This window comes from Physeter macrocephalus, chromosome 4, assembly GCF_002837175.3.
Source record: "Physeter macrocephalus isolate SW-GA chromosome 4, ASM283717v5, whole genome shotgun sequence".
Taxonomy (NCBI): Eukaryota; Metazoa; Chordata; class Mammalia; order Artiodactyla; family Physeteridae; genus Physeter; species Physeter macrocephalus.
In genome coordinates, this window is record NC_041217.1 from 48,747,402 (window position 1) to 48,768,992 (window position 21,591).

Here is a 21,591-nt window from a genome sequence, read left to right on the forward strand (position 1 = left end):
GTGTTTGTGGGTTTTTTATCGCTTTCATTTCACTTCTCATTTTTTAAAAACACCATTTCCTGAAAACTCAGTGCAGAAATATAACCTACTGCAGGAAGCGAGATGATCTTTTGCTGTATTATGAAGATAATTTGCTTCAGACAGGAGGTTTTTGGGTGCTTGCTGAAATTTCAGAGATCTGGGAAAATGGGGTAATAACATGACACCAGCTCTTAAGCAGCAACATCTGCTGTGGTTCAAAGCCGCACAAAGAAAGCTGCTTAAGCAGTTGAATGTTTTGGACTGCACGGACAAGTGTGGTTCAACTGCAAAGACTGCAGAGCAGTGGAAATTTAAAGTTTCGAGAAGTTGTTAAAAAATGGAGTCATGGAAGATGAGCATCTTTAGGAGACAAACATCACCGTGTCCTCCGAGCTATCGAAGATCTTTGTCAGAACCTGATTATGCACATTCAGAGATAGGAGCAAGCGTAAAGAGTTATCCATGGTGTGGTCCAATGAAAAGCAAGAGGAAGAAAAATGAACAGGCTGTTTCCAATCTAGGAAAGCCACTGGGTGCTTATCAGTGGCAAACACATCCCAGCTTTAGGTGGAAAGGGGGCAAAAGGGAGCAATTGCAAAATAATAAAGGAGGCTTGGATGAACCACAACAAGAGGTCCTGCCAAAGATGGTTGGGGATAATGTTTCTTCCTTTGCTAATGAGGTCCTTGGAACATCAATGGAGAAGCAGAACCTGGTCAACACTCGGTCACTTCGGGTTCCATTCAGCAGATCTCTTTCAGAGCCAGAACACCGCTGCAGTATCAGATTTGTTAGACGGTGGCCGACTTCAGTGGGGTCAGTGGAGTCTGAGCAGCAGGGATATTTCATCCGTGGCATTTTCTCTACTCTTTCCAATGGCTTCTCCAGGATGCTGAGTCTAAAAGGAGAATCAACCAATGAGCCAGTAAGAGAAGGTATATTGTGATGAATAAGGGGAAAGAGGGAGGGCTCAGATTTAATGACTATTGGAATTTTAATATTTGTGTTTTATAATAAATTAAACCATTCTATTTACTCATTATAAACTAATTTACTTAATTAGTACAATTTTTAGAAAGTAATAAACACTGCTTTAGAGACTCAATGAATGATAGTAATTGATAGTAAAAAATGGATTTAGAAGAAATTTTTTATTACGTTATACTCTTGAACTCTATTTTGGGGCCTGTGTAAAACTATTTGTTTTGTTTTGTCTTTTACCCTTTTTAATCCCGTTGATTACATTAAATGCAATTTAGAGGGAGAAATTATCAAATCATCTTCTGACAAAGTTGAGAATTAAAAGGTAGAATTTCTACTATTATCTCTTCATAAAAATTGACAAATGTTATTAGAGAGAACTATTTAGAGCTGAAGTGTATTGATAGCTTTTAATAAGTGGGGCTTTTGATTTGCTCATGTCATAGTAATACACAATTTGAATGTGGAAGCAGAAGATGCAAATATTGACTATTTCTTTAGATGACAAAATAGAAATTCGTGTCTGATGCATTTAAGGTAACAGAGTCGTCAACATTTAAAAAAACTCATTTAGGACTTGTTTAAATTTTAAAAAGTTTTAAATTGATGATAGCATTTTAAACTACAAAAAGAACTTAAATTTTTATCTGATTGCCTTGGAAATGATTGACCTTATCTGATGAAGTATTCCAATTATGAGTTAGGACCTATGTTTGTTTGTTTTTTGTTTTTGAAAACCTTAACACTGAAACTTTTGTATATGCTCTTAACTTTAGAAAACTTTATCTTATCTTTGTTATGAGACTGACCACATCAGCAGAAGTTTAAACTCTTTCTAAAACTGTGGGAATTATTGAATAATTTTCTTATTGGAGTAAAATTTAATTTCTTTAAAAGTAATATCAGTGAAAAATTGAGTAATTTTCCAAATATATTTGTGCCAGAAATTCAGTATTTCTCCTAAACCTTGTCCTCCCTTAGATTTCCCTTTGCCTGATGAGTTTTAATTATACTATTAAGTAAATATGTTTTCTTCTTACCCTTGGCTTATAGATAATTACCAAAAGAATAAAGTCTTTCTTGATGTGCCTCTATTAACATTCTGCTAAAATTTTTGAAAGGCTAGGTTGTTGCCTTTCCTTGGATACTAGTATGTCTATTTCCTTGCCAGGTGATCATAGGATGATCTAAGTAAAGGAGCATCAAAGGAATAAAGAGTTTAAAAGAAATTCTTAGAATCAGTGCCTCTCAGTGGTTAACATGTATACATTTGATACAAGAAGGCTATAGGTTTTTGGGGTTTTTTTGGTATTTGTATTTACAAACATTTTTGAACTTTTGTAGTTAACTTTTAGTTTTTAGCAACTGTGCCAACCTGTTGGTAGCCCACTTATGTGTGAGGTGCTCTGAGAATGTGTCCTTGCTTTCTACACATTTATGGTCTATCTACTTAAAGTAATATAAAATATTCTATATTTATTACTTCATAATATCTTATACATTCTAATCATATAATAATTATGCAAATGGAGGCTTAAACAGAGTTTAAGGTGCTATTATAAGGGATTTCAGGTCCAGGAAGTAAAGAACAGTACATAGTGTTCCTACCAGTCAGATCAGCAGTTTTTATATAGAGGTAACTATGATATCTCCTAAGTGCTTCACTAGTGGAGAGTCAAGTTCTTAAGGCACAAATATACTGTTTAATACAAAGACTGGAGCTAGTTCTTGTGTAGAGATTTCCTTTTCTCTTTGGGCGGTAGCTTCTACCCAGCCTAGAGTCTATGTAAGTGGTTTTCTAACTTTCTGCAGTTGTGAACCTTTCTTCATTTCTCATTCCCCACAGGGGAAAGAATACTTTGACCCAGGATGCCTGAATTCTCCTTCCATCTATGCCAATTCTCATTTTTGAAATTTAATCTCTGAATTTCTCTTTACACTTTTATGGGATAGTAATTTCTTTCTTACAAAGTGATAAATGAAATTTGGAAATGCTATGTAAATTATAGTTTATGTAGAATTTATTCACAAATGCTGTGTGAGTAGAATGTGTCAGAGTTGCTATTATAGTATTATGGCAAGGTGTGGGATTATTAAAATATAGATATCTTTGAGAAAATCAATATATTTTAAAATTTGAAACCCACTAGTGTTTGTTACTTTTCTTATTTGATAGGAATTGCAGCATATGAGGGGCATTAAATAATATAGTATGTATTTAAAACATTTAAAATAGTGTTTGGCACATAGCTGTTGTTCAGTGTGTGTATATATATATATATATATATATTTTAATGTGTTTTCATTTTTTTCAGTCAAAATGTTTTTTTTTTAGGTATAGTTGATTTACAGTGTTCAGTATGTATTTGATATTGTTTCTATTAAGAAAGTGAACTTATAGGGATATAGTTTTAAAAAAATAGGAAAGAGAAAGAGGATACCTGATCATTGAATTTGTTATAATTACCAAACGTAAATAAATTGTAATGTGCTAGTCTTAAATTCTGTGAATCTGAACTTGTTCTGAGCATGTGTATGTTCTGAGCATATACAAGTAACAATTCCTTGTGTCATAGCTGAGTACAGTTAATCTCATGCTTAAAGCAATGAGATATACCATACTCAGGATTACTAACCAATTGAAGAAGTAAAAGCTCAGAGGTTTCACTACTGTACTATGTTTAACCCTCCAGCTGTACAGTATATATTCCTTCACTTGCTACAATATAAAAAATAAAACTTGTGCTTCTTATAGCTAAAAGTAATTCCAGCTGCTTTGGGCCCATGTCTGATGGTGTCACCATGCTTGCAATAGTGGAAATAAATGGAAACACCCAATAAAAGATGATTAACTAAACAGATTATGACATATCAAATCAACAAAATACCATATAGTCTACATAACTGTCACTTATAGCTGTGTGAAACTCAGAAGAAACTATAAAATATAAATATACATGGGATGTAAACTATATATAACCCATATGTATAATACTTAAAAGGAGAAATTACTGGGAAGCAATTTTATTCCTAAATTATTTTTCTTCCTCTGTCAGTAGGTATAGATAGGACTGAAAGCTTAAAAAAAAAAAGTAGGAAAAGAAATTAAATATACCTCATGTAGTTCTCCTTTCTGGTTACAGTTAATATGTTGTCTTTATCTATAATGTCATAGTAATAACAATATCCTCTCTCCCCGTGTTACATTTTTAAAGACCTCCTAACTTGGGAATTAGAAAACTTTTTTCTTCAAGATAATTTTCTTTTAATAGTCTCATTCAAATTTAATCAACTTATTAATAAAAAATCTAATTCAAAAGGACCTTATACATTAAATCAACAGACACTGCTCTTGGTACTGGGAACACAGCACATTATTTAATTAAGTAACTAGTGACTTCCTCACTTATTCTAGGGAGTCAGTACCTAAATTAGAAAAAAAATAAGAGTACTCAGTTCATAAGATGTACATATAATAAATAGTGGTAAGGTCTAGTTATTATAAGAACTTATATAATACCTCAGATCTTCTCTATTTGCTTTATATCGTAATGAATTAACAAAAGAGACCTCTTTGCAAAATACAGAGAAATATGTTCCTTTCCTGCCATTTCTCCTAAGAATCATTGCATTTCAGTATGCATAACCCCTACCCAGCTAGCAGTTTTTCACTCATCTGTTGCTTTTAAGCTGTCTTGCAGTTGTCAGTCCAATGTTTTGTCACTGATGATATTTATGATGTCTATTGTTAAGCAACTTTGAAGTTAATAAATATATTTTTAAAAACTTAGGCAGTGAACTTTAATAATTTATGCTATTTACATATAACTTTATTGTGTTTAAAATTATCCAACATATCAGTATAATTCTTCTATTATTATTATTATTATTATTTTTTTTTTTTTTTTTGCGGAGCACAGGCTCCGGACGGCTTCACGGGCCTAGCCGCTCCGCGGCATGTGGGATCCTCCCGGACTGGGGCACGAACCCGCGTGCCCTGCATCGGCAGGCGGACTCTCAACCACTGTGCCACCAGGGAAGCCCAATTCTTCTATTTTTAAATAAATGTATTCTGGGTGTATTAGTCTGCTAGAGCTTCTATAACAAAATACCACAGACTAGGTGGCTTAAAAAAACAAATGTATTTTCTCACAGTTTTGGAGGCTAGGAGTCTTAAGATCAAGGTGTGGTTGGGCTGCTTTCTCCTGAGGCTTCCTCAGCTTGTAGACGGGGCTATCTTCTTGTATTCTCACTTGGCCTTCACTCTGTGCACAGGCAACTCTAGTGTCTCTCTCTCTCTTCTTAAAGGGACACCAGTCCTATTAGATTAGGGCCCCACCCTTACGACCTCATTTAACCTTAATGACTTCCTTAAAGGCCCACAGTCACACTGGGGCCTAGGGCTTCAACATACGAGCTTTAGGGTCACACAGTTCAGTCCATAACATCAGGGAACAAAGGTCTCATCAATTATGAGGTCATTAATGCAATATACTAGCATAAATTTTAAAATGTTATATGACATAGTCATATATATGCTCAAACTTAAAATAATTTGTTATGAAGTTAAGTAGCTTTAGAGAAAAACAGACTATGTCACTTTAAATTTGTCTTATTTTTCTCATTGTATATGTATATGTTTAAAATGGTTATAAACAGTTTAAGTTGTATTCCTTTTTTTCATTTAAGACTATTTCATATACATTCCCGTTTATTGACCAATAATAAAAATGTTGAGGATGTGGGATACTCTGCTAATCTATTATATTGAAATGTTGAAGTAGGCTCTGTTGGACACTTCAGTTGTTTATAGTTTTTTTCCATTACAATTTCTCCTTATGGATACGTGCCCCACCCCCCCTTTCCCTGATTTGGCTTATTTCTTTGGGGGTATACTAGGATTGATTATACTGCAGAATATGACTATCTCGTAGCTCATTATATATTATAAGATTTTCCACTAGAAAGATATAGCACATTAATAATGCCCATAACAATTTATGAGTACAATTTCCCCCCATGACTTTACCAAATTTGGGCTTAAGCATTTCTTTATGATAGTTCTGTGATTTGTGTTTTACTCATAGCATAGGGTGAGGAAAAGGAAAAGATCTTTGGAGTTGGACGAGTAGGTTCAGGTTTTTACCCATGCGGTTGTCTAGTTATATGACTGAGAAAGTTTCACATAACCTTTCTGAGCCTCCATTTTCTCATCAGTAAAGTGTGGGATGGTGATAACATCTTGTAGGGTTATTATAAATAGTAAATGAAACGATATCTAGCTCTTATTAGGTACTTAATAAAGTTTTTATGATTATTTAATAGGTATATAATATTACTATTGTATTTTTATTTTATTAGTGAAGTGGTATATTTTTCCATAAAATAGTTTATATTTGTAATATAATATTTGAGTATTTGTCACGTAGGCTCTCTTGTTTCTTTTGACTATCAAGTGGAATCTGAGTATATGTAGCAATAGTTCATTTATTTTCAGTTACTCTACATTGTAGGTTTTAAAATCATTTACATTTATCCCAGATATTTTTGTTTTCAAATAAAATTTGTGCAGTTTAAAAGACTTATTCAAAGCTTAAAGCATGTTTGTGATCCTTCTTCATTTCTTGACTATTTAGAAAATTTATCTTAACAGTTAGTACAAATACATCCTTATAGTTCATTATTTTAAAAATTTGTTTTGGAAATGCTTAATTATATTCTATCTGGGATTGATTTAGTTGTATGAAATGAGGTATAGAGCTAAGCAAATTATTTGTAACTTAAAACCGTTGTAAAAAATTATTTCTTTCTACATGATTTCAGTATGTGTTTAAAATATTCTTTTTTTATTAAAAATTTTAAAAAACTGAAGTATAGTTTTTTGGGTTTTTTTTTGCTGAGTTGGGTCTTTGTTGCTGCGTGCAGGCTTTCTCTAGTTGCGGTAAGTGGGGACTACTCTTCATTGCGGTGCACGGGCTTCTCATTGCGGTGGCTTCTCTTGTTGTAGAGCACAGGCTCTAGGCACACAGGCTTCAGTAGTTGCAGCATGCGGGCTCAGTAGTTGTGGCACGTGGGCCCTAGAGCGTGTGGGCTTCAGTAGTTGTGGCTTGCGAGCTCTAGAGTTCAGGCTCAGTAGTTGTGGTACACGGGCTTAGTTGCTCCGCAGCATGTGGGATCTTCCCGGACCAGGGATCAAACCCATGTCCCCTGCATTGGCAGGTGGATTCTTAACCACTGCGCCACCAGGAAAGTCCCTAAATTGAAGTATAGTTGATTCACAATGTTAGTTTCTGGTGTAAAACAAAGTGATTCACTTTTTATATATATATATAAACTATATATGTAAGCTTTTTCACATTCTTTTCTATCATGGTTTATTACAGGATATTGAATATAGTTCCCTGTGCTATACAGTAGGTCCTTGTTGTCTATCTGTTTTAAATATATTAGTTTGTATCTGCTAACCCCAAACTCCTAGTTTATCCCTCCTCCACCCCCTTTCCCCTTTGGTAACCATAAGTTTGTTTTCTATGTCTGTGAGTCTGTTTCTGTGTTGTAAATAAGTTCATTTGTATCTTATCTTAGATTCCACATATAAGTGATATCCTCTGGTATTTGTTTTTCTCTTTCTGACTTATGTCACTTAGTTTGATAATCTCTAGGTCTATGCTTGTTGCTGCAAATGGCATTGTTTCGTTCTTTTTTAAGGATGAGTACTATTCCATTGTATATATATATACCACATTTTCTTTATCTGTTTATCTGTTGATGGACATTTAGGTTGCTTCCGTGTCTTGGCTATTGTAAATAGTGCTGCTGTGAACATTGGGGTGCATGGATCTTTTTGAAATAGAGTTTTCATCTTTTCTGGATATATGCCCAGGAGTGGGATTGCAGAGTCATATGGTAACTCTATTTTTAGTTTTTTAAGGAAACTCAGTACTGTTTTCCATAGTGACTGAACCAATTTACATTCCCACCAACAGTGTAGCAGGGTTCCCTTTTCTCCACACCCTCTCCAGCATTTGTTATTTGTAGACTTTTTAATGATGGCCATTCTGAGCGGTGTGAGGTGATACCTCATTGTAGTTTTGATTTGCATTTCTCTAATAATTAATGATGTTGAGCATTTTTTCATTTGCCTATTGGACATCTGTGTATCTTCTTTGGAGAAATGTCTATTTAGGTCTTCTACCCATTTTTTGATTGGGTTGCTTGGTTTTTTGTTATTGAGTTGTATGAGCTGTTTTTATAGTTTGGAAATTAAGTCCTTGTTGGTTGCATCGTTTGCAAATATTTTCTCCTAGTCCATAGATTGTCTTTTCATTTTGTTTATGATTTCCTTTGCTGTGCAAAAGCTTATAAGTTTGATTAGCTCCCATTTGTTTATTTTTGCTTTTATTTCTATTGCCTTGGGAGACTGACCTAGGAAAACACTGGTACGATTTATGTCAGAAAATGTTTTGCCTATGTTCTCTAGTAGGAGTTTTATGGTGTCATGTCTTATATTTAAGTCTTTAAGCCATTTTGAGTTTATTTTTGTGTATGGTGTGAGGGAGTGTTTTAACTTCATTGATTTACATTTACATTTACATTACACCACTTGCTGAACAGACTGTCTTTTCTCCGTTATATATCCTTGCCTCTTTTGTCAAAGATTAATTGCCCATAGGTGTCTGGGTTTATTTCTAGGCTCTCTATTCTGTTCCTTTAATTCATATGTCTGTTTTTGTGCCAGTAGCATGCTGTTTTGATTACTGTAGTATTGTCTGAAATCTGGGAGGGTTATGCCTCCAGTTTTGTTCATTTTTCTCAGGATTGCTTTGGTAATTCTGTGTCTTTTTTGCTCCCATATAAATTTTAGGATTTTTTTTGTTCTAGTTCTGTGAAAAATGTCATGGGTAATTTGATAGGGATCACATTAAGTCTGTAGATTGCTTTGGTTGTATGGCCATTTTAGCAATATGAATTTTAAGAAAATTAATTCTTCTAATCCAAGAGCATGGGATATCTTTCCATTTCTCTGAAATCATCTTCAGTTTCCTTTAGCAATGTTTTGTAGTTCTCAGCACGTAATTCTTTCACTCCTTGGTAAGGTTTATTCCTAAGTGTTCTATTTTTTTGATGTGACTTTAAAAGGGATTCTTTTTTTACTTTCCCTTTCTGATGTTTCATTGTTAGTGTAAAGAAATGCAGCAGATTTCTATGTGTTAATCTTGTATCCTGCTACCTTGCTGAATTCATTTATCAGTTGTAGTAGTTTTGTGTGGAGACTTTAGGGTTTTCTATATATAATATCATGTCATCTGCATATGACAGTTTTACCTCTTTCCTTCCAGTTTGGATGCCTTGTATTTCTTTTTTCTTATCTGATTGCTGTGGCTAGGACTTCCAATACTGTGTTGAATAGAAGTGGTGAGAGTAGGCATCCTTGTCTTATTCCAGATTTTACCAGGAAGGCTTTCAGCTTTTCACTGTTGAGTATTATGTTGGCTGTGGGTTTGTCATAAATAGCTTTTAGTATGTTGATATATGTTCCTTCTGTACTTACTTCTGTAAGAGTTTTTAATCATGAATCGATGTTGAATTTTATCAAATTCTTTTTCTGCATCTATTGAGATGATCGTGTGGTTTTTGTCTTTTCTTTTGTTGATGTGGTGTATCACACTGATTGATTTGTGTATGTTGAACCATCCTTGTGACCCTGGGATGAATCCAACTTGATCGTGGTATATGGTCTTTTTTATGTGTTATTGGATTTGGTTTGCTAATATTTTGTTGAGAATTTTTGCATCTATATTCGTCAAACATATTGGCTTGTAATTTTCTTTTTTGGTAGTGTTTATGTTTAAAATATTCTGAATGTCTCTATGTCTGTTTTTAAATGTTCCCTGGAATTTCTCTTATTTCACAGATTTTTCTATTTCTAGAAGCAATAAGGTGTTTTTTTTTCCTGCAAAATGAAATAGCCTTTTCTCCAATTATAAAAGTTAAAAAAAATTTTCTGTTTAAAATTTATGCATAACCTATCTGATTCTCTATTTTCTTTATGATAAAATAGAGCTAGTATTACAAATGTCATGAAGTTATTGTAAGGATTAAATCAGATAGTATGTGCCAAGCATGTTACCTAACTTACAGTAAGAGCTCAATTAATGGTTTAAAATAATAATAATAATGCTGTATGTTCATGAAGATACACCTTGGAATCTTTTTTCAGTAGACTTAATAAATAAAAATGTTCCAATCTTAGTTATATATTTGTAAATCAGTTTTGTCTAAGTGTTATTTTCTAAATGTGTTCTTAAATTCTGGGAATACTTTACTTTAGCTTCCTATTTGCTAACTGTTTAATTAATAGAAGAACTATTGCAATTTTTTACAGTATGTAGTCTTCCCAATCAAGAGCACCGTGTGTGTGTGTATGTGTGTGTGTGTGTGTGTGTGTGTGTACACACTTCCATTTGTTCTTGACTTCTTTAATTTTTTCCATTGGAATTTTGCAAATTTTTTTTAATAAGAGAAAAAAATTAAACTTCAAATATTATTATACTTATGATCGGGCTCTGTTTTTATTGCATATGTTACAGTTAATTTTAAATATGGTAAGGAGGTACATTAATCTTTATGGTGAGCTCTAGTTTATTACTGATTAATTATCTGATATTTAAAATCACCTTATTTTTGAAGCAGAATATTTTAGTGAAAAGATCGGTCTTTGGAGACATAAAGACCTGTTTTCAAACTCTTTTTATGTCATCTATTTGCTAAGTAATTCTTGGTGAGTTTGTTTGACTTTTTTGAGCCTTACCTTCCTCATATTTAAAATAAGGATAATATCTATATTGAACGATTATTAAAAAGCAAGGTAATGCAGTTGTCAAGAATCTGAGGTTTTCTTTAGAGATATTTGGGATGTAAACCTGGCTTTAAAGAGAATAATTAACACCAACTTTAGGATTTACCTTTGCTGAGGAGAACTAAGCAGACATGAAGGGAAGGAATGCATAGGTTGATGTAAGTCACTGATATTGTTTTCATTAGGGGTTGAATTATGGTTTTAACAATATATGTTGCAGTACAAATAAGGAGATAAATGGATGAGTTGATTAATTTACAAATCAGGCCATGCATGACTCCTTAATAACAATAGGTCATGAATGAAGAATGATAATTAAAGTGATTAAAGATATTCTTAAATTCTGCCTCTACCACTCATTAGTAATGTGACCTTAGGCAAATTACTCAGTTTCCTTGTTTGTAAGATGCAGTAATATCTACTTTGTATGTTGTTGTGAGGGTTAAATGAAAGGGGATGTGTAAAGTTCATAGCACGTGCTCGTCAGATAGTAAGAGCTCAATAAGTTAATACTCAGTGGTTTGTTGGAGGCAGCAAGCAGAAGCCAGTTTTGTGCATCTGTTCCCAATTCCCATAGTGACATGGCAATGATAGCTTAAAATTAGACATGGTGGGACTATTTATACTCCAGAAATGTTACAGATCAGAGAGGGGTGGTGGTTGGGGTGATGGTGGTGTTTCAGGAGCCGCAGTGTTAAATGTTTAACAACAACCACTGTTAACTCCTATTATTATTTAAATATTTAGAGTTAATAACTAGCATTATTGCAGAAAATATGATTTTGACTCTAGAAATAAATATGCTTTTTCTCACATGAAGAACTTTGATATTTTATAGTATCAATTAAAGTTGAATACTGAGTTGTTATTAAATGCCTTATTGTCATCTACTGAGATCTATTTTTTTATCATTCTTTTTCTATTATTTTACTAACATTGAAAGTCTAGGATAAGCTATGTATGGTGGATAATTGGTTTGAGGTATTTCTTGCTGAGGTATGCTAGCACTTTTTTTTTTTTTTTTTTTTTTTGGTAAGTCATCTGTAACTATGTTTCTGTCTTTGAGATTGCACAGTAATTTTTTAAATCTTATTTTGAGTGATTTTGTGGTCAAAACTATGTATTAGTTTTTAGCCCCTTGAATAAAGTGTAATCCTTTTCTGAATATTAGAATGATATATAATACTTTGGAAATTATCTCTGGTGAATTCATTCATGGTGCCTTAATTATTCAGTGATATTTTTAAAAAGGTGATTTAATATTTTGCATTCCCTATTATAATTGTTTTTGTACCTCTTGTTTCACTTTGGTGCTTTCTGTTTTTAAATTATTTTCACGTGAATTTTCAATATATTAATATGTGCTAAGTTAAATAACCTCCAACATTAATAAAATTTGTATTTATTTTTGCCTCATATTTAAGTAAATCCAATTAATATAAATGCAGCTAATTATTAGGTATAATCAATAAAAAGAACTTGCTTGAATATTTTAGTTTATTTCCCTCAATGAATTTGTATCAAAGGCTTCAATGAGTCTATTCTTTTTTAAAATTTTTATTTATTTTTTAAATTGATTTACAATGTTATGTTAATTACTGCTATACAGCAAAGTGATTCAGTTATACATATACATACATTCTTTCTTATTTTCAACGAATTTATTCTTGAAAGTAGAATTTTCTTGTCCTTTTTGTCTCATGCTTAAATGATCAGATTTCACTCTTTCCATGCGGTTATGTAATTTCTGAGCAATCTGAATAATAAAATGAAAAAAATATGTGCTTTATATGCAAAGACTTTCCTTAACAAATAACTGGTTTGATTTTCTTATCTAAAACAAAGTAGTTTAACTTAAATTCATCAAGTCAGTAAGTAAATCGATAAATTTATAGAGAGCCAGCATGCTAAGGAATAAAATTTCCTAGCTATTTATTTATTTATCTAAAATATCCTAGTGTGTTTTCCAAAAAAAAAAAAAAAAAAAAGTTATTCAGCTGTTATCCCACCTTCTCCTGGCTGCCAGTATCTTTTTTCATGCTCATTTTGTAGAAATTTAAGTTAGAGAGCCATTGATTCTCAAACCCTTAGATAATCAGAAGATATTCTTTACTGAGATATTAGATCCAAATGGTAGTTAATGGTGACATCAACCTTGTAGCAGTTTTTCTAGTCTATGCCCAATAATCTTGAGTGCTGAGCTACCTCTAACCTTGAATAGAATTTATCACTTCATAGGTATGTAATCTGGACCTGTCTTTCAGCATTAGAGTTTGTTGTTAATCTCAGTTTCCAAAATCAGAGATTCTAATTTTGGACATAAGCTGAAAGCTAGTAGAATTCTCAATAACCATTCTAAAACTTGCCTAGTCATCCAAGTAATAATTTTTTTTATATAGTTGCAGTGGGGTTATTTTTTTGCTCCTTAAGCCTATAAAGATTAGTAATTCCTTAGTTTTCAGTTGCTCATAGTTTTCCAGTAAAGTCTTAACAAGCAAAGTAAAGCAAAAAGAAAAAAAATCAGAAAGGATTTGGTTTTAAATATTGTGATTAATAGTTTATTTCACTGGTTGGAACTTTATGTTGTGACTTGCACCAAACACTAGGATCTCTGGCATTTACCTTGGAGCAAAATTAACCTGTGACTTTTTATATTGGGCTCTGATACCTTAATGTAACTGGATCCAGATCTTCCTTTCTTTATTGACTCCCTTCATTTTTTCTTCATCACCAGCTGCTGAGGATGATACAGAAAGGAATATAGCCCATTATCCATACTCCACACTAGTTTACAACATAGTGAAGAGGCAGATATGTAAACAGATAAATAATAGTCCCTGAGTAGATGTCATTTGAAATAGATTTGGATTAATAAAAGTCTCCCAAGTTAAGTAAAGGAGTTAGGGATATTCTAGACAGAGGGAACAGTGTGAAGGCCAGGAGTACATCTAGGGAATGGTGAGAAAGTTCACAAGGTAAAAAGTGTAGAGTATGTGAAGATGAGTAGGTGTGACTGGAAAAGAAAGTGGAGGGTCAGTGTTTGAAGCATTCTATGCTGAGTACCAAGCTGAAGTTTGAACAGAGATTTTAAAGTAGGAGATAAGCAGGAAGATAATTTTATGTTAGCATGGAGGGTGGACTAATGATGGAGAGATACAATTAAATTGTGCCAGAATGAGACATGATAAAAGCCTAAATTAAAGTTTTGGTAATGACTGAGGGTAGAGACTTAAAAAGACTTTTCTGAGGTAGATTGACAGAATTTGAAGAATAATGCAGAAGACAAATAGGAATCAACAGTAACAAATTTTGTAGATTTAGGAAATGGTGACCCCTTTAACCAAGTTTGAGAATAAAGCACAACACGTTCATAGGGGAAGGCAGTGAACATGTGTTCAGTATTTCCTATATGCTTGGTTTTTCAACCTCCGGGTACTTTATATGCATTTATCTGGTTTAATCCTCTGAATAATCCTGTGAGGTAATTATTCTCATTTTAAAAGTAAGGAAGTAGAGGCCCAGAAAGGTTTAGTTACTTCCCTTAGACTATGCAGCTAAGTGGTGGATCCAGGTCTCTCTGACTCCAGGCTCCTGTTCTTACCCTCCATTTTGTGATGTGATGTTTGAGAGTTTTTCAAAAACCTGGGAATAGCTGTCCAATGAGCATTGAGGAATAAAGGGGCAGGAGTTCAAAAGTAGAGACCAGGTCCCATATGAAGATATACAAGGACGTTGAAGTCACAGGAGAGTATGAAATCACTCAGTGGAGGATGTAGTGTGAGGGTAATGAGTGTGTCAAGACTAGCACCCTGACCTTGGCACATCCGGCCATCTTACTCCAGGCTAACCAGAGTCTATTAGCAGAGCCACTCAACTTTTACAATTATAGACTTGGAGTTAACCTATCCTGGTGGCAAGTTTAACATTCTTACTTTTATACCCACACAACTTATTTATTTAATAGCTTATTGAGATATAGTTCACATACCATACAAATTACTCATTTAAAGTTACAACTCAATTGGGTTTTTCTGAATTGTGGTAACATATACATACCATAAAGTTTACCATTTTACCATTTTAAACATTTTATTGTTTAACAGTTTTAAGTGTGGAGTTCAGTAGAATTAAGTACATTCACATTGTTGTGCAACCATCACCACCATTCATCTCACAGTATTTCATCTTTCTAAACTGAAACTCTGTATCCATTAAACAAATACCTCCCTATTCTTCTCTCTCCCCAGCCCCAGGTAACACCATTCTCCTTTCTGTCTTGATGAATTTGACTAGGTATTTCATGTAAGTGGAATCACACAATATTTGCCCTTTGGAACAATTTAGTTGTTTTTAGTATATTCATGGTGTTTTGCAGTCACACGGCAATCAATTTTATAACATCAAAAAGAAACCCTGTACCTATTAGCAATCACTTCCCAATGCACCCCCTTCTCCCCCTGCCATAGGTAACCACTAATGTGCTTTCTGACTGTAAATCTGCCTTTAGATTTCATATAAATGGAATCATTCAATATATAGCCTTTTGTGTATAGCCTCTTTTAGCATAATGTTTTCAAGTTTCGTCCATATTGTAGTATCTATCAGCACTTCTTTTTATGGCCAAGTAATATTCTCTTATATGGATATATCACATTTTATTTATGTATTCGTCAGTTGATGGACATTGAATTGTTTTTACTTTTTGGATATTATGAATTATGCTTCTTTGAACATTCATGAACAAGTTTCTGCGTGGACATGTTTTCATTTCTCTTGGGTATTTACCCTTCTATTTTGTGAAGGACACATCCTGCATCCAAGATAATGAATTAATGTTTTGAGACTTTAAGTTACATTTAGTTTCCCATCTTTTATCTAAACATGTAACAATTTTGCCATTTTATTTGTGTGTTATATCTGTATATTTACTCAATAAATATTTGTATAAGGTATTTATAAGATTCTAGTCTTAATTGAATACTTTCAGTAATTGGCAATTTCCTACATGGCATATCCTACAGTTACTTTCAGTAATTGGCAATTTCCTACATGTGTAATGAAAACATAAACATAAGTATGTTTTTAGTTTAGTGTGATCTAGAGTTTTCTTTTGGTAGCTTGACTGTAATGAACATGGTGATTTGTCTTCATTGCCAGGATGATTGTCATGTTTTTATCTGCCTGAGGCAGTTTTCATTTAATCTCTCACGCTCAAGGTCGTTATATCTTTGTGAGGAAGCAAAGAGAAGAGTAAAATGAGTAATGACTCTGAATCTATGATTATGAAACCTCATCCATATGAGTATACAGGTTCGTACTTACTGAGCTTTAGTCAGTAAACCACAGGCATTTTTCCTGTCATTTCTTGTGAATTTTCTCATTGAGCTATCCTTAGTTTCTTTTTCTTTTAGTTTATTTCTGGATTTGATGATGATTATTCATTTGCCTTTACAAAACAGAAATCCTGTGTTGTATCCATGTTTTTAGACATTGTCACCAAAATGTCAAAGTAGTTTGAAGCTTAAGGGATACCAATTCAATTATAATTTAGCACAGTATAAAACCATAACTGTGGCGAAAATAAAGGATATTTTGAATGCTATGTGTGTGGTTTGTTGTTCTGGAGAAAAGTGGTATCTGGTTGTAAGAACATATGAGTTGTTGTCAGCATTTGTGGGTTTATTCTCAGATCCAAGCTTTTTTTTTTTTTTTTGAAGAGAGACAGAGACCATGCTTGGTTTATGTTTAGTACAGTGCTTTATATACTGTAAATACATTGTAACTAGTGAAGATTTTATACTGTTGGCAGAATAATATACGACAGCTTACTGATAGTATAGGTAGAATAATGATAGCTGTCATGGGTACTTTGTGATTCCATTCTTTAAGCTGTCTTCAAGAAAAACATGATTAATATTCCTAAGTACTAGTGATGGTATTTTAAGCAACTTATAATGAACATTTTTTTTTCAAAGTATTTAGACATTACTCTACGCAAGGGACTGCTCAAAATTCTACCTAGTAGAACTCATCCATTTCACTGTATTACTTTCCAGAATCTCAGAGTAAGAAGCATGCTTTAAGATTGTGTGATGATTCTAATATGTGGAGACGAGGCACTGACATTCTAGTATTTAAGTTTTATTTACCTCCATCCTCTTGGCAGCATCCTAAACCAAGGGTTTTAAAAAATAAGCCTTCTTGTATTACTACTGGTCCTTGAGCTGGGTGGAGGTGTTGTGCCCTTAAAATAAGATAACTAAAGATCTCTTTCATTGAAAGATCTCTTTTATTGAAAGATCTCTTTCATTGTTCTGATTTAACAACATTGTTTTAAAATTAAAGTGCAGGACGTCAAGCACAAGGAAAAATTCTGAAGAAAGAATAGTTTACAATTTATAAATAAAATTTTAAAATAGAACGAATTTATGACTACACCTGAGTATCTAGGTGTTGATAATCATGCTTCCTTCTGGAGTGCTATGTATTTAGAACTTACATATCCTAAAGGAGTATTATTGATATAAATCTTGTCTGTCCTTGGTATAAAATGCAGAGTGCTGAGTAACTGTATTAAAGAATAAAGTGCTCTCTATGTACAGACATCAAAAGATCTCCGAGCTGTAATTGCAACAAAAGTACTGTATATTTTGGGGGTTCTTTGTAGTTTTCAAACCCTATCACATGTGTTATATGATAAGTACATTGTGGAGAAAGTAGTAAGTTCACTTTATGTATGGGGAAAAACACTTTATATATGGAGGTTAATATTGTATTTCCAGAAGGAAGCTCTTTCCTCTTAAAAATGTGGCTGTGGATTTGGAATTGAGAAATGGGAGATCCTGAGAGTTAGACCTGAATCCTCCACCAATCTGATATCTCTATCCTTCTATCTTTACATTAATTTAACTAGAATAAGTCTAGCGTTGATCATGAGTGAGATTCAGTAACCTTTACTAATACCTTTTCTTCCTCTGCCAGAGAAGGATGACCAAGGTTGTACTGGGCAATGAGCCAAGGGTGGCAAGCAGCCTCCTAACTTATCATTGCAGTATCTTGAACAGCTTTACTCTTCATCTGGTTAACTGATAAATGCAGATAATAGTACAGATGAATTACACCCCCCACCCCTGTCACATACATAACATATGTAGAGAGGTACATGCAGAGGCTACAGTTGGACTGCTTAGTCTGGAAACTTCTTTCCATATAAAAATTTTATATTCTCTTGCTATGGTGTTTACCTTTAGCTGTCTCCTCAGTTCATCTGGTCATTTACTCATGGAGCACTATTTGAGCACCAGGATAGAGAACTGCTTTATTTCACCCACAGGTTGTTTCTTGATTTGTTCATGGTGTTTTTGAGTGTATCTCTTTGTATAGTTTTCTTAGTGGTTGCTCTAGAAGTCTTACAATATTCATATGAGACATCACAGTTTACTGGTATCAACATTTTACCACTTTGAGTGAGTGAAGTGTGGAAATCTTACTTCCATTTAAGCCCCTCCACTTTAAAATAACATTTTCTTGAGTATCAGATGGTATTGTAATTTTTGCTTCAATCAATAAATATTTATAAAACTCATGAGAAGGGTAGAATATTGTATGTCTTCATATTTCTGCACTTACCATTATTTTTTTCTTCCTTCCTGATGCTCTAAAATTCCTTCTTTTATAATTTCCTTTCTGTTTGAAGAACCCTCTTTTGCTATTCTTTAAGAGTAGGTCTGCTAGTGATTTTCATTTTTCTTTCATCTGAGAATTTCTTTATTTCCCTTTCATTTCTGAAGGATACTTTCACCAGGTATAGAATTTGCAGTTGACAGTTCTTTTCTTTCAACACTTGAAACATTTTGTCCCACTTGCTTCTGGCCTCTGTGATTTCAGATGAGAAATCCACTGAATTCCCTATAGGTAATAAGTCATTTTTCTCTGGCCGCTTTCAAGATTTCTTCTTTGTCATTAGTTTTCAGAAGTTTAATTATGATGTGTCTTGTCTTGTATTTTTTTTGGATTTATCCTATTTGGGTTCGTTTAGCCTCTTGAATCTGTAGGCTTATGTCTTTGCCTACCCTTTAGGAGGTCTTCAGCCATTGTTTCTTCAAATACTCTTTTATCCCTACTCCTCTCCTGGGACCCTGATGATACAAATATTGGATCTTTTGATATTGTCCTATAGGTCTTTATTCCTTTTAAATTATTTTTTTGTGTCTATTTTATTATCTCTTGTTTCTTTTCAGTAAATTCTGTTGATCTGTCCTCAAGTTTGCTGATTCTGTCTTCTGTCATCTCCATTCTACTGTTGAGCTATTCTAGTGAGATTTTTATTTGTTATTGTATTTTTCAGTTCTGTAATTTCCATGTGGTTTTTTAAAAATAATTTTGATTTCTCTGCTGAGATTTTCTATTTTCTTAATTTGTTCTAAGAGAATTTATAATTGTTTGCAAAGCATTTTATGATGGCTGCTTTAAATTCCTTCTCAGATAATTTCAACATCTGATTCATCTCAGTTGATTTTCTTTTCATATTCGAGTTGTGATATTCCTGTTTCTTGGTATGATGGATGATTTTTTTTTAAATTGAATCTTGAGCATTTTGACTGTTATATTAGGAAACTCTGGGTCTATTTAAATCTTTTATTTTAGCAGAGAGTCACCCTATTTAGATTTACCATGTAGTTTTAGGCCTACCATTGAGGGGTGTGGTTCCAATGACAATTTAATTTTCAGATCCTTTGCAGCACTGTTTTAGTCTGCTTGGTTTATCTGGACCTCCTACTGGTCCCTGCTAGTGCTGGTTGAAGGGAATGGAATGAGCTTCCCCAGAATAGGCCATCTGTGCTTCTAGAAGGGAGAAGGGAGTCTCCAGCCAGTGGATACAGAGAAGCTTTCTGGGCTGGGCTGCTGTGGTAGGATCCCACTGTCTGTAGGAGATGGAGAACAATTCCCGGGCTGAGCCCTTGTTGTGGTAGGTCCCTCTTTCCAGTGCCACCTTCAATACCTCGACCTAGTGTCTCAGTGGGAGAGGGGAGGTTCAGGTCTGGGGGGGGAATGAGAGTGCTTTCCTTGGCTGCTCACTGTCTGTAGTCCTCCCTATCAATACCCCCTTACCAGTGCTGTTGGGCTTGCCTAGTGTCATTGAAAGTAATGAGCCTACCTAGGGCGCTTTCTGTTATTAGGTTTGAGGCAAGGTCTGGGTCAACTTCTTTTGTTGAACCTGGGGTTGTAAGATGTTTTGCCAATTCAGTGAAAATTAGAATTGTCTACCTTACATAAATAAGTCAAAACATATGAACTAAAACCTTCCTTATACTTACCATCAGTTCCACAACCCCAGAGATTTGGGAATATCCCATACCAGAGCACCCATAGGGCACATCTTGTCCTTTAGGAGTTCCTGCATCTCTTCTTCCTGGGCCCATCCTTTTTTGTGATACCCTATGCTGTCCTCACTGCAGCATGGAAACTAGACTGTCTGCGTTCACCAGATTGGTACCAACTTATGGCTTAATCCAATTCCTGTAGCCTTTCTCCCATTTCTCACGCTACCCCTTTTGGGACATACTTGAACCTTTGTTACTGAAGCTAATCTAAGAAGCATTCCATTCCGAAGACACCTAACAAGTCAGCCTTCTTTCTATTTTCAGAGTCCTATGGCTACCTTTTGAAGTTCCAAAGTTTATAGTTGTATTTAGCAGGGAGCAGCAGCAAGACAGGAGTCTGTGTCATCTTGTCTGGTCCAAGACTCATTCTTAATTCTTTGTTATTCACATTTTTGTTTAGAGTGCCTAACCTGTGATCATCTATGTCAATTTTCTTCAGTTGTTAAACAATATAAATCTTGTGTATCCTGTCTTATAAGAACTTTTACTTGGGATCTGAGTTCTTTCCCAACATAGCTCTCATCAGCTTTGTGAAATCCTGTCTCTTTTTAACAAGATTAGCAGTTTGACTCTGTAGTTATTTTGCACTCATACAGTATTCAACAGTGATCAACAAAGGTTTAGGGATGGATACTGTTCAAGCGGTGATTGAGTTTTATAAAGAGTCAGTTAACTAGTGAACATTTTTGTGTTTGGTAAACTTTTATTTCTCTATAAAAATTTATAACTGTGAGGACTACAATGAATACTTATATAAGCAAAAACCTTCCTGTATGTTTATATAGTTTTACTTTATTTATTTTGTTATATTACTTTGGAATTTAGAAAGACTTTAAAAGTCCTCTTGTGTCTTTATTTTACACACGGGTAAAATATTAAAGGCATGTCTAATGTTAAGATGACCTTGTAATTTGTAATCTAAACAGAGAGACTTTTGAAATTGAAAAGGGGCATTATTAACAATTACTTCAGGACAACAGGTATAATCTGGGACATGTGGTCATACTAGTAATGATCAAATTGCTAGTAAGTACATAATTTAGTTTAATGAGATCCCAAATCTCCTGACTCCTGTTGGGTAGCCCTGATGTAGCATAGCATTATGATTATGATTGTGGGCTACAGAGTCAGACTACTTTGGTTCATATCCTGACTTTACTCCCTACTTACAGTGTGACTGTGATCAATTTATTCAAATTCTCTGTGCCTCAGTTTCTTTATGTGTAATATGCCAGTAATTATAGTTCCAACCTTGCAGGGATTCTATGAGGCTGAAATGAGATTATGCATATAAAGCCTTTAGTACAGTAGGTGGCTAGCACTTAGTAAGTATTATGTTTGCTGGTG

The 21,591-nt window shown here is 33.9% G+C and overlaps 1 protein-coding gene across 4 annotated transcripts in view; it reads left to right on the forward strand.

The window, feature by feature from the left end:
* Positions 1-21,591, forward strand: part of RASAL2 (RAS protein activator like 2) — a 382,125-nt gene that overhangs the window by 130,829 nt on the left and 229,705 nt on the right. Inside the window, exon 1 of one of the 4 annotated variants that reach the window (XM_024133696.3) lies at positions 82-956. The exons of the other annotated variants lie outside the window; for them this stretch is intronic. Coding sequence (XP_023989464.1) covers positions 359-956 — 598 coding nt within the window. The 5' untranslated portion in view covers positions 82-358. Of the gene's footprint in view, positions 1-81; positions 957-21,591 lie in introns of those variants that run through there. 4 annotated transcript variants of the gene reach the window in all.